Source organism: Callorhinus ursinus, unplaced genomic scaffold (genome assembly GCF_003265705.2).
Source record: "Callorhinus ursinus isolate GAN/ISIS: 27379988/994484 unplaced genomic scaffold, GSC_fseal_2.0 scaffold18, whole genome shotgun sequence".
Taxonomy (NCBI): Eukaryota; Metazoa; Chordata; class Mammalia; order Carnivora; family Otariidae; genus Callorhinus; species Callorhinus ursinus.
Window position 1 is genome coordinate 8,577,760 of NW_027397080.1, and position 15,703 is coordinate 8,593,462.

Consider the following 15,703-nt stretch of genomic DNA (forward strand, 5'->3'; position numbering starts at 1 on the left):
GAATGAACCACATGGGTATAACTTTCGTAGGATTCCACTCTCTGGATGTTGATACCACTGTCCTCTTCTGAAGGCCATGAGCTCTTGGAGAACAGGGCTTCTGTCTAATTCATCGCTGTCTCCGCAGCATTCTGGGCATGGCCTGGCACAGGGGAAGGATTTGTAAACATTGTGGTCAAGTGACCTCAAGGCTCTGGAAACGGACGCCACTCCCTTCCCTCCCTTCCTCCAAGAAGAGGTGCTTTCCCCCTACTAGTCTGAGGCTTTACTCATGTCTGTCTGTGTGTATCTCTCTCATTGCAGAAGGCAGATCTGGCCGTGGCCCCCCTGACCATCACCCATGTCCGCGAGAAGGCCATCGACTTCTCCAAGCCCTTCATGACACTCGGTGTGAGCATCCTGTATCGAAAGCCCAATGGCACCAACCCCAGTGTCTTCTCCTTCCTCAACCCCCTGTCCCCAGACATCTGGATGTACGTACTCCTCGCTTACCTGGGGGTCAGCTGTGTCCTCTTTGTCATTGCCAGGTAAGGGCCACGCCTTGGCCAGAGCTCTGGCCCATGGTTGGGGTTTCCGGGAGCCAGACTGGTCCCCACCTCGTCAGTCCTTAGCCATGCCAAGGTTCAGGCCACTGCTGTGCCTGCTCCTCTCTCCCTCACTGAGGCTCAGATCCCTTTATATCCTTCAAGGAACATTCCGTAGCCCCCCACCCTGCGAGCTTGAATCCCCCAGGCCGTCCCCTGGTCTGTGCCCACGACCGGAAGGCAGCGGTCGTATCCCAGGCCCTGTGAGCAGGCTTGGAGAGGTTAAGTCATTGCCCAGAGCTGCACCACCTGGGCCAGGCACCCAGGACAACAGACTTAGGTACATTGGATGGTCCAGCGAGTGGACTGAAATTTGGAAAACAGACTGCGTCTGCCTGGTCCACACAGCAGGAGGAATTGTACCACGTGAACACACACGTGTGCATGTGTGAAAACTTGGCATGTACACTAAACGCACACGTGTGCACGTGTGAAAACTTGGCACGTACATCCCTGTCCATTACACACGCTGGCAACCCCCTTGTACGTTCGGTCGTTCGCACGAAGGAGACACAGCACATACTCGCTGGTGGATGGTGGGAGGGGCTCACTAAGGCACAGGTTTAGCTCGGTGTTTGCTGAGCACCTGGTGTTTGCCAAGCACTGTGCTCTGGGCTTTACAGGCATTATGTGACTTAATTCTCTCAGCCGCCCACCCCCACGAAGGGGAGACATCTGAGGCTCACCGAGGCCATCCTAGCAACAAGTGACCGGCATTTGAACTCCCATCACCTGGGGTTCTATCTGTAATCCACATCTCTGGCCACCTGGACATTTGTCCTTTGCCCCAGCCCCAAGAGAGTGGCTCCTGGTCCCTAGGCCCTCCGCCCCCTCCTTCTAGGCTCCAGTCCCATCCCCTGCCCTGGTTCTTTTTCTCTAAATCCTAACAAGGTGCAAAGAGAGACTTCTCTGGAGAGGTGATTTGAGATCCAAGGACTTCGTGTTTGGGCTTTTTTTCCTCCTGAGTCTTCTTTGAAAGCCTTCCTCCCACCCTGCTCCTTTTCGCTCCCTCCTCCCGCACAGAGAGAGACCAAAGGGAAGGATGTGAGGGAGGAAGTTGTCCTGCCTCGGAAACCCTCGGCTGCCAGCTGGCGGATGCCGCCTGCCCACCCCCACAGCCCCAGCCGGCAGCCCAGCCTGCAGGAGAGGCCTGCATTAAGCCTCTTCTTCTAATGGCCTAACAAGCCTTTGAAAGCAGGAGCCACTCTCCAGAGCTCTTGCCGTAATTTTAGCAGATCCAGCTCGCTCTGGGCTCCCCGCCCCCTGGAAAACAGCTCCAGCTTCTCCAGCATGGCTCCGATGTGTGCCCAGTCCCCCTCCGACCTCTGGCCTTTCAGCCTGCTTTTCGCCTCCTGCCTCCGGGCAGGGAAGGTAGGGGACCCCCTTTGCCAGGTTAGGCCGGGGAGACTTTCTGGAAGAGAGATGGGACTTTTGCAGCTGCTGCAGTGACACAGGACACCTGAGGGGACAGGAGAGGGACAAGGGACCTGGCCACAGGGCCATGAGCTGCATCACAGTACAATTACCACATTATGTAACACTCACATAATTCACACGCACCCTGCCTGATCCTTACAAAGGTCCTGTGAGGTGGGGATAACTCTCCCCACTTCGCAGAAGCAGCAGATGAGGCTCAGGGAGGCTCAGCCAGTGCCCAATGTCAGAAAGCGTTCTCTTATGGAGTCGGACTCCTGAGCAAGAGCTGTTCATTTTAATTCAGGGTGGCAAACCCCAGCGCCCGCGGGACCGGACGGGAAGCGTGAGGGAGGGGAGCAGGGAGGGGGAGAGACCGCATGGCTGGATGGAGACTGCACTAGGCAGGAATGCGGGGCCGGCGCTGTTGCGTTCCTGGTGTTAAGAGAGAGACTCGGGTTTTTTATGTGACACCTCGTGGCTTTTATAGGTAGCCACTAACTCGATTTTTTTCCAACACTGTCAGGGTCAAGCAGGGCACATCTCCAGGGTGGCTGTGGCCCTATGTGCCCCCTCCATGCGGCCTGTGTCCTTTGGACCACTCCAGACTGGCGGCTGGAGAGCTGGACACCGCTGCCCAAGAGATGGGGTCGGCGAAGCGTAGCCAGGGCCCCAGGCCCCCTGCGGGGCAGCCGTGGCATGTTACAGGGCTGTCCATCTTGCAAACTGGCCTGGTCTGGCCTGTGTCTGTCTAGCACCAGGAGGCCACGCATTGACCAAGGCCTTTCTCTGCCAGCGGGATGGTCTTGCTTTATGCCTGGAGAGGTACAAGGAGAGAGGAAGTGGGGGGGGGGGCGTTCTCACCAGGGAGAGCAGGATAGTTGGCACTCGAGGCAAGAAGATAATCCTAAATGCCTGATCCCGGAGGCGGGACTGAGGGTGAGCTGCCAGCCAGTCCAGCTCCTGGGAGTCTCCTTCCGGCCACATCTGGTGCCGATGAGCATCCCAGGGAAGAGATGGTCCCGGCCAGCCGGTGCTCCCTCTACACCTCCATCACTGGGGCTGGACCTCAGCTTCTCCCATGAATGGAGACCGAGTATCGCTAGGTCAGCCTCCACTAGCTCCTACCTAAGTGCGAGGCTATGACAGTCCTTTGCAGCTGTGAGCCATTCATCCAAGATCCATCGCTAACTTGGGTGGCACCTTCCTTACTGTTCAGCGTCCAGCCTGCTCCTGTTCTCTCCTGTGGCCTGGGGGTTAGCATCTGGACCCTCCAGCTCCCTGACTGCAGGGGCGCCCTCCCCTGCCTGCTCCAAACCACCCCCCCATCTGTAAAATGGGCCCCCGTTGCACTGTCCACCTCAAGGGGTAGCGAGGAGCCAGGCCCCTTACAGTACTTGATGACCAAGAGGCCCGTTCTAGAACCAAGTAGTCCGATCATGAGAAGCAAGTCCACCCCTGGGAGTTTATCCTGTTGAAAGTCACCACTGAGCCCCACTTTACAGTCCCCCCAAATCTAGAAAGCTTCACCTCAGAAGGGAGGGCGGCCCTTCGGCATGGGTGCCCATGGCGGTGTCCCCAGGGCTGTTTCTTCCAGCAGAGTGTGCAACAGTGGGAGACAGGGACAGGCCAAGCACCGGCAACAGAGGAGTGGTTGAAAACACTTCTGAAGTAGTTGCAGAGAGTAAGGCAGATCTGGAAGAACCGACCTGGAAAGAGGCCGGTGGCTTATTAAGGGAAAAGTCCAAGTTCTGGGTAGCACTATGGCATGATATTTTCCTGTGTTTAAAAATGACCACAGGTATCGTGGATGTGTGTAAGCCACGCAGGACTTGTGAGGTCTCATCCAGAATCATCTTTACTGTGTCTCCTCCCTCTCCCAGGTGCTCAGAGCTGAGGCTCTCCTTGCCCCGTGAAGGCTCAGCCAGGGTCTCACTTTTTGGCTCATTTCCAGGTCACAGGAACCGCGGGTGTCTCTCTAGTCACAAACACTGTTTCAGTTCAGAAATGAGAAGGTTGAGTCCAGTAGAGTCCTTGACATTTCTACCTTTGTTGACACATCAGACCACTGGTTGGCCTGCTCCCCGGGTCGGCGTGCTCCCCTGATCGGCACCTGACCCCCCAGCAGCCCCTGCCCCGTGGACCCTCCCCGTCGCAGTCCTGTTGCCCTTCTCAGATAGGACTCAAGGTGGAGTTGGGCTGGATCTCTCTTCTGCTTGGGCCCATCTGGTCCAGGGAAACACTGTTGGCCCAGTGTCCTTACACCTGGCTGTGTCTGGGTGTGCAGGCCAATACCCTGCAGCAGGGACTCCCCCCTCCTTCGTGCACCTGGGAGGCATGCATCAGCCTGGCCCCTGCCCTCCAGATCCCCAGGCGGGGCCCACCTCTTTACAGAGCCGCCCGCCAGCTCCCTCAGCAGTTCCGTGGACACCCTTCTCCCAAGCCTTCCCAGGAGGCATGCATCGCTCTCCCGAGGCTTTCTCCAGAAGCTTCCCAGAGCAGTCTCCGCCTCTCCTCCCTTCAGCCTTTATCTCTTCCTTGTGGATTTGTAGAGCCTCTAGCCAGTTCATGGTCATTCCCTTTGAATATCCCCATCTTGGTTTGAAGCCTCACTTTAAAATTTCATATGTGTAGGATCTTCCCACTTTGTGAAAGCAAAATTCTTCTCACACGAGCTTTGGTGATCAATGTATAATTTATTAAAGCTTTTAAAAGGGGGATGGACAAGTCACAACATCATACTTAAAGCATATCATACATTTAAAAACAGAACAAAATTCCACTGGACATGCCTCTCCTTCTGGGCCTCTCTCATCTCAGCATCCTACCCCACGCCAGCCTCTCAGGGGCGCTTTCCAGGGTCTCCCAATCTCCCCCAGAGCGTGCTAGCTTCCTCCCGCTTACATGGCCTCACCTGGGATTCACGCAGCAAACAAAGATCCCTCCAGTTATCAGGACTTCTCTTCCTTAGAAGGCAGTGGGGGGCTTTAAGTAACAATTTTTCCCTGTCATGCAGGTATTTGTATATTCAGAGAGAAAAATCTAAACAGTTATGTAACACATTGTTCTCTCCGGGGGTGGGATCCTGGAGTACTTTCACTTTTTCATTGTATTCTTTATACTGTTTGAATATTTTATGAAGTGTATGTTTTGCTTTTTTTCCATTTTAAGTATACAAGTAATTGAAAAGCCCATTCTCATTTTCTAAAAATTCATCTAATCCACCTAAAGCAACAGGCTGCCCTGAGATAACTCCCCTCCCCAGAGGTAAATGCTGATATCTTTTAGGTAGGAATCTTTCCAGACTCTTCCAACACGTTTGTATACACACATCCCTAAAGAGGCGTAGAGCTGTATCTTTAGGAATCTATTTATATAAATGTGATCATATTGTTCTTATTTTTTATCACTTTTCTTTTTTTTTAAACCAAACAGTATGGGGTGGAAGATCTTTCCCTCTCAGGACATCCAGACGTCTCTCATTCTCTTCTCTGAGCCGTGTGACATTGCGGACCAATAATAATAAATAAACTTCTGACGGAGTTTACTTAATCATTTTTCTGTTGAAGGACATTGAGGCTGTTTCCAGTTTTTCGCTATTACAAACAATGCTTTGATAAACACCCTCACATGCTTCTCTTTATGCTCATGTATGGGCGTTTTTTCTAGGCTGGATAATGAGTCACAGAATTGCTGGGTTGAAGGGCATGTGCGCTTTTAATTTTAAGAGATACTGCTGAATTACTTTTACAACCAGAAAAGGGCACTAACAATAAAGAACAAGAAGCAAAATGGCCCTGATTTCCCATTCCCGGCCTCCCCAGCAGAACGCTAAGTAAATGGATGCTAAAGTGGCAGCACATCGATGTTTGCTAAGCAGGCAGCTCCCTGAAGCATGGGTGCCCCTTCCCTCCCGGCTCCCCGCAGCTCCGCCCACCGCTCCCCTCTCCCTGCTGCAGGTTCAGCCCTTACGAGTGGTATGACGCTCATCCTTGCAATCCGGGCTCCGAGGTGGTGGAAAACAACTTCACTCTGCTAAACAGCTTCTGGTTCGGGATGGGGTCCTTGATGCAGCAAGGTAGGTGCCCTCTCTCCCCAAGGCTCTCCTCTCAGGGGCGGCGGTGGGGGGTGGGGCGGTGCCTCCTCTCCTGAGCCTCCAGGGCAGCTTCAGACCTGCAGAGCTGCCAGCAGGTTGGAGACACCTGGAGACTCAGCCACGTACCCTTGTCCCAGGTCCCTGTCCTCCACCAGTCCTGTGACTGGACTGGCTCAGGGTCTGAGGCTAAAGCAGAGAAGTCATCCCACCTGTCGTGTGCAGGGCTCATCCCTAACCTCTCCTGCTGCAGCTGCAGTGAACATACGGCCTCCTGCTTGCTGGGGCCAACCCCACTGATGGCCCCCCATCACCTTAGACGCTGGCTGGGTCAAGTTGAGCGGAGGACAGGGGAGACTGGAGGCAGGGAGGCTGGGTGGGAGGCCATTGCAGCAATGAGAGGATGAGACCTGAACTGGGGTCATGGCCATGAGGGTAGAGGACAGAGATGGACTCTGAGAACTTCAGGATGTAGCAGGGACAGGACTTGGTGACCATCTGGCCGTGGGGAGCTTGGGAGTGAGAAGGGTCATGTTCCAGGCGGTGAGTGCATCAGGGAGGGCATGCACAGAAGGACAGCATTTTCTTACATCCTCTAGGGGGAGGGCCGGTATGTTGCACCTGACCCTGGCCTGGTGGCCCACCCTGTGGCCAGATCTGCAGCTGCTCAAATGTCTCAGAAAGCAGAGCACCCTCACTGGCTGCAGAAACACCATGGGCTGAAGGACAGGTGGCGGGAGAGGAGCCCCCCCAAGGAGGACCCCTCTCCCCAGCCTTGCCGGCCAGGAACCACGAGCTCGTTGTTTCTGCCTGTCGAGTCGTATGTCCAGAGCCTCTTAACTCAGGGGATGGGATGGGGGGATGGGGATGGAACCAAAGTCTCTGCCTATGTTAGGATCCCACTAAGGGGCAGTGGGTGACAAGGAGGCAAGGAAGGGAAGGGGATCCAGGGGGCAAAGAATTCTCTACCCCTCACTCACCTGTGTGTGTTCTCAAGGCCCAGTCCAAACCGTGGCCCTCAGTAGACATCCGTCAGCAAATGCCAAATGAATGCTATTATCCCAGCATGTCCTGAGTGACCACTACCTGCCAAGCCCTGCGCTGGGTGCTTAAATGAAGGAGAAAGAAGGGAGAGAAATCTGCCCCCCAACTCCCCAACTCCAGCAATCTCCCAGCCACGACAGAGGCCGGTGCAGGGGTCTGGGTAGGGATCCAGCAGAGCGTGGCACAGTCCACCAGGAAAACAAGTCATTCTCCCCTTGCGGGGGCAGCTCTTGCCCTAGGTTGGAGCAACCTGGTGGGGTTGGGGGGAGCAGGTATATGAGGTTGCGTGTGGCCAGTTGGGGAGGGGCGCCTGGGGAGCCTCAGTGGTCTCCAGAGCTGGGAAGCCACAGGCAGCTTTCAGCGGAAGTGCCTCTTTCTGTCCCCACTATTAATGAGTGTCCCGAAGCCTCACCTTGCTTCCTTGTCCATTATCCTTTCTCAGTGACAGTTGGGAGAGACCTGGAAGCCCCCCATTGCAATAATCGCTTCTCCTCGCCCTCCGCTGCCTGCTATTCAAAGCCCCGGCCCCTGATGTATTCCCCCACCAAGTTTTGATTAGGAGGGAGAAAAATAGTTATGTATTTGAAAAACTCTCCTTTGAGTGATTTCTTTGAGAAAAAAAAAAAATCATCCGTATCAAAGCAGACACTTTTCAGATTGCAGGTCCAAATATTCTGGGAAGTTCAGGAGTCACTTGCTATTTAAATCTCTTGAAAACCGCCTAGTTAATTACTTCAGTTAGAAGGTTTCATCTAAATTGTGCTCCACACCCAAGGTTGGGGAGGAAGAGGGATCTATTTCGGCAACGAGCTTCAAAAAATGTTGATTTTTCTCCTCCAGCAAAGCACCAGCAGGCAATCTTGCGTTTGTATCCCGCTTGTATCTGCAACACACTTTCTCCTGCAATTATATCGCTGCAGCCTCACGGTATTTGTGTGAGGCTGGGACAGAGGAAGGACCAGTCTCCGGGCTTTGCACGGTCCCAGGGAGGGAAAGCGTCTGGCACAATCACACAGAGTTGGGAGCAGGATTCACTCCAGAGGTTGAATCTACTGCTACCCGTTCCGAACCGGGGACGGCCGGGGCTGAGGAGCCTGTGAAACGTGCGAGTGAGGGTCATTCTAGAGCAGTGGTTCTTAAATTTTAGCCTGCATCAGAACCGCCTGGAGGGCTTCCCAAACCCAGATTGCTGGGCCCCACCCCTCAAGTGATGGATTCAGTAGGGCCTGGGAAGGGGCCTGAGAATGTGCATTGCTAACAAGTTCCCAGGGTGTTCTTCTGCTGCTGGTGGTGGTCCGGGGGGCACACTGAGAACCTCTGCCGAGCTGTTACTAGATTATCAGTGGAGTCCGTGACCCAGAGGGGCCTGAGCAGCCCTAGACCGTGTCAGGGACCACCTGCCTTCTCCATTCTCCCAGGGTCTGAACTGATGCCCAAAGCTCTGTCCACACGCATCATCGGGGGTATCTGGTGGTTCTTCACGCTCATCATCATCTCCTCGTACACGGCCAACCTGGCTGCCTTTCTGACCGTGGAGCGCATGGAATCGCCCATCGACTCTGCTGATGACTTGGCCAAGCAAACCAAAATCGAGTACGGGGCTGTCAAGGACGGGGCCACTATGACCTTCTTCAAGGTGAGACCCTCTCCTTCCCTGGCCGCACCACGAGCTGACTCTCCCACACCCTTCGCTGTCCATCCCTAACTTCACAGCATCAGTGGGCCAGGAATCCCCAAGGCTCAGGCCATTCCTCCCTGTTTGAGACCAGTCGGCTTTGGGGAGCTTTGATGAGGATGTGGCCCCCTGAGTTGGTGCCAGCACAGATCCTACACATCTTCATACCTGGGACAAGCAGGGTAAATGTGCTGTTTTCTTCAATCCTCAGAGGATGGCAGGTGGAAAAATGAGGCTGGGAAAGGGAGGAGAAGCGTGGCCCAGACACACAAACAGTTGTGGGGGCCACGGGGTTCCCTGCCCTTGGCTTAAGGTCGCTGTGGCATCCATGTCCCAAGAGCCTGGCCTGCCCTTGGCCGTGAGCTCTCCAGTACTGAGAGGGTAGCAAGGAGCACATCCTTCAAGGCAGGGAGGAGGTTAAAACTTGAACAAGCGTTTATGAACATTTCTGTGCACGTTACACTCTTGGACCACTGGTGTCCAGCTAGAGCCCTCGTCACCTGCTCAGGTAACTGTTCTGATGGGGATCTGGCCAGGGCTCTCGTGCTCCTCCTGCTTTGTAGGGTGTTGGCTCAGTTTCCCAAGGTTTTCACCTACTAGAGTAGCTAGGGTTTTCCTAACCCACTGACGGACCCTGAGAACTGGTAAATGTCCTTCTGGAAATGAAAATAAAAGTCACAAGAGCTACCGCCGCCAAGAGCTCACAGTGGGCCAGACTAATGGCTTGGCCTCCCTGAATCTTCATGACCAATCCTGTGAGGTAGGCACCACGATTATTTCCACTTTACACATGTGGAAACTGAGGCTCAGAGTGATGAAGCAGGTTGTCCAAGAACTCACAGCTGAAGGGCCCAGGTCTGCCTTCCTCCAAAAGCCCATGTTCTAGGCCACACTCAGATTTGAGTGTGCATCCCTATCACCTGGGAGGCTTGGGAAAACCCAGATTCCTGGGCCCCACCCTCTGGGTTAGTAGGTCTGGGGCAGGGCCAAGAATGCATGTTTCTAGTGAGTTCCCAGGTGCCGGTGCTGCTGGTCCCGGGGCCACAATGAGAACCTCTGCTCTCATGGTTTCTCCAAAATGGTCAGGATCGGGAACTTGGGGGCCGTAGGTCCATTCATCCATTTATTTATTTATTAGTCACTTGGAAGCCTGGACCCTGGTTCCGCATCCCCCAGCTCCGGTCTCCTTCCAGGCTAAGCCTCGGAGGGATGGACTGAGCTTCCAGCCGGGCCTGAAGGAGGCGAGGGGAGGGCAGCAGAGGATTGGGAAGGAAAGCCTCTCCCTCCTGAGCACCAGAGCCTCACCAGCACTCTCCGCCCCCCTGGCCCCCCTGGGACCCTCCTTGAGGGTGGAAGCAGATGTTTAGCGAGGAGGAGAGAGAGAGGAAAAGATCTCCCCTCCTGTGATACTGCTGTTACCACCAAGAAGTGGCCAATGTGGCCTTCCTGAGAGGTCACTGTCATGCATTTGGGGCGGATAGAAGCATTGTGACAGGCACGGTAGGAGCCCCCTGGGACCCTGGGTATGTGTTCGTGAGTGTGTGTGCAGGGGATGCCTGTGTGTGTGTGTGTGTGTGTGTGTGTGTCACAGTTTATAATCCATAGAAACATGCATTTAGGTGTGTATGTGGACACACAGGTGCCCATGTACAAAGTCTACCTGTGCGGGTGTATGTGTGTCTTTGTGCTTGGACAGGAGTAGTTGCAAAAATCTGTATGTGTGCTGGCAAGCATGTGTGTGCTCTGGGCGTATGGATATGTGCCTATGAGTGTATACAGGTTATATGTATATGTGCATGGAGATTATATGTGTGTCTATCTGCCTGAATGTCCCCACGGGTGTATCTAGACAAGTGAGCCTGGGGGGATGGGCATCCGTGTGTGTCGTAGGCCATGTGTAAGAGCTTGTTTGTGTGTGTGATGGCCCCTGCGTGCATGTGTCTGCATGTGTAATGGTTCGTGGGGCGGGGGGCGCGCGCACGCTGGTGCAAATGTGCCTGCTTGTGCCTGTCCCCAGGCTGCGGCCCAGCCCTCTGACTGTGCCAGAGCATCTCTCATGCATTACACATGAGCCCATCTCGAAGCAGGGCTCCTGATCAAAGGGAAGCGGCATAAATAAGCCCGCTGCAGGCTCATTGCCGCAGATTGGATGCCCTTGCCTCCCTCCACGCTAAGATGCTCAGATTGGCTTCCAAGAGCCTGGTTCCAGCCCCCACCGTGCTGCTGTCCTCAGCATCAAGCAGCGCCTCCAGCAGCCTGCTCCGCCCTCACGCACCATCCCTGCATATAGTGCAGCCCAAAGGGCAGAGGAGGGACACCTACGCTGTCACCCAGCTGGGATGCCGGGGCCCCGGGGCCCATGCTTACAAGGGCTCCTGGCCAGAAACAGTAACTCCACATCGCCCTGCAGAATCAACCCCGCTTTCCCGCTCTCCTGATCACCAGTTAATGCCCTTGGACATCTGGTGACATTGTCTCCTGCTTGAATTTGAGGGAAGCTCTTCTAGCCCAGGCTCCCTTATCACTGACAGCAGCAATGGGACCGCATTGCAGGCGGAGAGGAGCTTGAATGTGGGGATATTAACCCCACCTCAGATCATGAGCTGGAAGCACAACACCCACCCAGAAGTTCCCCAGACAAGCTTCCTTCCTCCCCACCCTACCGGCCCCCACCCTCCATAGCTGGGCTTTCCAGTCACACATCCCCCTCCCAGTCCCCACTCCTCTCCCCCAGGAGGTGGTAGCCTCCTCATTATCACTTTTGAGTTAGAGCTGGAAGGAAACCTGAGTTGAACCTGGAGAAACAGAGGGTGGGTGATTTGCCCATGATCACACAGCAGATCGGTGGTGGAAGCACAGTGCAAGGTCAGATAATTCTGTGTGCACATGCAGCGCCCTGCCCCACACCCACTCTAGGGTCTTCTGGAGGGCTAGTCCTCCCCCCTGCCCATGAGTGGATGTGGCACTAGGCTTGAACAGGGAGCAGCTTCAGGTGTAACCACAGGATGTCTAGGAGACATTGGCCAGGTCAACGGTAGTAGTAACATTTGTCGAGCACTTACTCGGTGCCGGCCACATTCGGGCACTTGGCCTGCATTCACGCATGTCATCCTCACAGCAACCCCAGACCGTAGAGACCATTATTATAATTTATCTCCAACTGACACCTGAGGAAGGTAGGCTCCAAAGTGACCTGAGTTCACACGAACTTGCCTAAGATGGAGAGCTGGTGAAATGCTGAGCTGGGATTGGAACCCTGGCGATCTGGCTGGAGCCCTCGCACCCACCCTGCAGCCTGGGAGACGCTCCAGGAGGCCCGGCGCTCTGAAGGAAATTTCACTTGAAGAGTTGTCGGGGAGCAGCAGACATCACAAACAGCATCTCCCGTGCTGTCCTCCCTCCGTCTGGGAAGATAAAAATTAATTAGGAGATGAAAAAGGAAGTCTTTGAAAGCACTGTATGGCTGTAAAAATATGTAGGCAAATGTAAAGGAGAACACTGGGGAAGCGTGTTCACTGGGCAGCTTTGAAGGGAGCCAGGCTGTCGGAAGACGGCTTCTGCAAGGATTTAGCCCCCTTCCGTATTGCGGTGGGGGAGGGGGGCCCGTCACGGCGGTGTGGGTGACGGACTCCCGCTCAGGGAAGAGACCAGAGCTGGGGCCCAAGGATCCCAGGCTCCCTGGGGCTCCAGCTTCATCAAGCCCCCCACCCCCTTGCACAGCCTTGTCTGGCCCTAGCGATGGAGCCTAGAGAGGCCTTCCATCCAACGCCCCATCTTCCAGCTGCTCCGCCGACTCTTCCCTGAGCTGGAAGGCTCACCTCATCTCAGCCTCCAGGTTCTCCTGGCCCATCTGCTGGCTGGTCTAGAATCAGAGCCCTGCCTTCAAGCAGAAGCAGGGCCCCCAAAACTCAGGGGCCAGGCAGGATTCAGTGCCGTGCAGCCTGGCACGGTTGGGTCACCCTGGTGTTAAAAGTCAGACCAGGACTTGAGTCCTGGGTGTTGGCTCTGCTGGGTGACCTGGGGTAAGTCCCTTTATTTCTCCCAGCCTCAATCTGTTCCCCTGTATGACATGGATACGGGCTCCCCATACGCAGCAGTCAGCAAGAGGACTCAGTGCGCTCCTTTGTGTACGGTGGTTAGCCCAGCACCGGGCACACAAGGCGCACTCGAGTCAGACGCTCCTCCAGCTGGCAGACCCAGAAGACTAGGAAGCAGGCTGGACCGTTTTCTCCTTTTGCCCCATAGTCCCCAGAGGACTTAAGCGGAGCACTTTGGAGGGGGACCAGCCAAGGGACACCTGGAGAATCCCCCTTCCTCCAAGTCCCTCCAGATGGAGGACCATGGGCTTTGGGAAGGACCTTGGTGCCTCTCACAGGATGGCCATCGGCCTCTGCACAGAGCTAAGAACTCAGGAGGAGCCCCAAGACCCTCAGAATAGAAGAGACCCCGAGAGGGCAGGCCGAGGAGCAGGGACAGGTGCAGGGCTGGGCCTGTGGCGAGAGGAAGTGACTGAACACTCGAGTGACTGAGGACCGCTCTGGGCCTTTCTATAGAACGGGGCTGATAATAGAACCCCCCTCGCAGAGTTATCGAGATGACAAAGTGGGATCATTCACGGAGACAGCGTAATAGAGTCACAGCTGAGCACCTGACCCAGAGTACACGCTGTAAGAAGTGCTAACCATTCTTATGGTTTTGTTGAAAGTGGTGGTACACAGGCCTGCTCAGCCCCCAGACACGGTTTTGGGGACCATACACTGCTTACATTTTCTTATGTGAGTTGCCAGCATTTTAAAATGGAGAGATTTTTGCATTTAAAATATTCACATTTCCAGCTTCTTGAAAATGTGAAGGATCTGGCATCACTTAGCTGCTCGCCTGCAGAACAAGAGTTGTGGGAGCCAAGAGGCAGTAGCTTTCCCAGGCTCTCAGAATCCTACTCAGTGCTCCCTCCTTCCGGATTTACGGCTCCCCCTGCCCCCCTGCCCCTGTCAGCACTGGGGTTTTCTACCCCGGGCATTGTGTCATTTAATTTCTGTAGAAACTCTGCACTGTAGAAATGATTATCCCCAGTTTCCAAATGTGAGAACAGAGGCTTCGAGAGAAATAATGTGATGCCGGCCACTCGTCCAGCACTTCGTAGGGACCAAGCTCTGTGCTCAGCTAATGCCCATTTTACAGATGTGGAAAATGAGGCTCAGAGATGGGACATCACTGGCCTGTGGTTGCAGAAGGAGCTGGCCTTTGAACCCAGGTTGGCGTGACACCAGAGTCCAAGCAGCAGAGCTGACCCCCTCCGGCTGCCTCCATCCCCAGCCTGCAGCCCTCACCTCCAAACTCCTCTGCATGGGCCAGCCTGCAGCCTGCCCCCCTGCCCCCGCGCCTGCACACACACACACACACAAGCCTCGGGGCAGGCACCAAGAGCAGGGGTTACTGCAGGACTGGAGGGTCAGTGAGTCTGTCCTTGGCAAGGTGGACTGTGATGGCAGGCAGAGGCAGCGGACTCAGGGAGGCTGCCTGGTCCCCACGGAAGTAATCCCACAGACATGATTAACTGCTCAAGTATGTGGATCTGATAAGGCCAAAGCCTCCACACCCAGGATAAGCAAGCCAATTAGTTTGAGGAAAGGTCTCCTTTCCACCATGGAAAATACCCAAGGTCTCGCATGGAATCACATTGCCACTGCCTCTCTGCACACGTTCCCTGGGATTCAGTTCCCTTTGAAAATGATAGATATTTTTATATATACCTATATACATTTTTCTTGTACAGAAATGTTAAATTCTCAAGATTAAGTATCTTCAGTTGGGGAAAAATCAATTTACTTCTTTGAGGAGGCTGGAATTGAAAGTCGTGAGCCTGAAACTTACTTTCTTGCCAATTTTACTGATAAAAAAAGCTTCTCTGTCCTGGCACGTCGCCCTATATTGGCTGCTCCAAACAATTCCATTAATTGATTTGTGTGACTGGCCCTGAAGCAATGCTTATTAAGGTTCCCACTGGAGCTGGGACAGGCAGGATGATGTGGGAGTCGTAGCTGTGTGGGACTCCGTTCCCTGGGGTGGTGATTATAGCTCGGGCCAGTGACAGGAGCTCTGGCCTCTGGTGACCAGGCCCAGGAGATGGGAGAGGGACCCGATGCTCCCGGAGGGGCCCCAGCTATATCCCTCCCTGCCTCAGCCCCGCGCTGCTAGAGGGGAACTTTTTGGGGACGTGTCCTGGAATCACAGCATCTGGAAGACAGGAGGGAACTTAAAGGGAAGCAGAGACCATGAGTGGATGTGGTTGAGCATGGGAGACCCCAGACACAGAGTAAGCACAGTCGGTGGCCATTCTCAGGATGCGGATTTCAGAGCCACCTGCCTAAAGTTGGTGGAGGTGTGAATTTGTCGGCACTGGAGTTGGGAGAGCGGAACCACTTGAAATCAGCGTCACGGCCAGCTTCACTCTCTTCTCTCAACTGGCCCCAGCTCTCTGGTGTTCTTCCATCTCCCTCACTGCCTTCCTTTACCCACTGGAGGCTTTTATGTGTCTTCCTCAAAGCCCATTGGCCTCAACAGCCCTCCGACCCCCAAAAGAAATTTCTGTGTCCATTTACGGTGGAGTATTACTGGAAAGAACTTATGTTTTAATGTCGGAACCTGTTTCTACTCGACATGACTGTGTGAAGGAGGAATGGTGTGTTGGGGGAGGATACAGGGAGGAGTTTGCAGAAAGAAGAGTTCTCATCCCTTTCTGAGACAGAAGGAGTGGGGCAGGGCTTCCTGAGTGGTTCATTGTCAAGTTCCTTTTGCCAGTGTTTGAGATTTACTGATGGATGACTGGCTTCCTGGGAGAGTGAGGTAGTGTGTAGGTAGTATGTGGGTGAGAACATGAACATGATGAATGAG

The 15,703-nt window shown here is 54.5% G+C and overlaps 1 protein-coding gene across 2 annotated transcripts in view; it reads left to right on the forward strand.

Moving 5' to 3' along the window:
• GRIK3 (glutamate ionotropic receptor kainate type subunit 3) overlaps positions 1-15,703 on the forward strand; it is a 213,398-nt gene that overhangs the window by 190,893 nt on the left and 6,802 nt on the right. For both annotated transcript variants that reach the window (XM_025856681.2, XM_073902892.1), the window contains exons 11-13: positions 304-527; positions 5,957-6,075; positions 8,553-8,770. In XM_025856681.2, the coding sequence (XP_025712466.1) occupies positions 304-527; positions 5,957-6,075; positions 8,553-8,770 (561 nt within the window). The remainder of the gene's footprint in view (positions 1-303; positions 528-5,956; positions 6,076-8,552; positions 8,771-15,703) is intronic.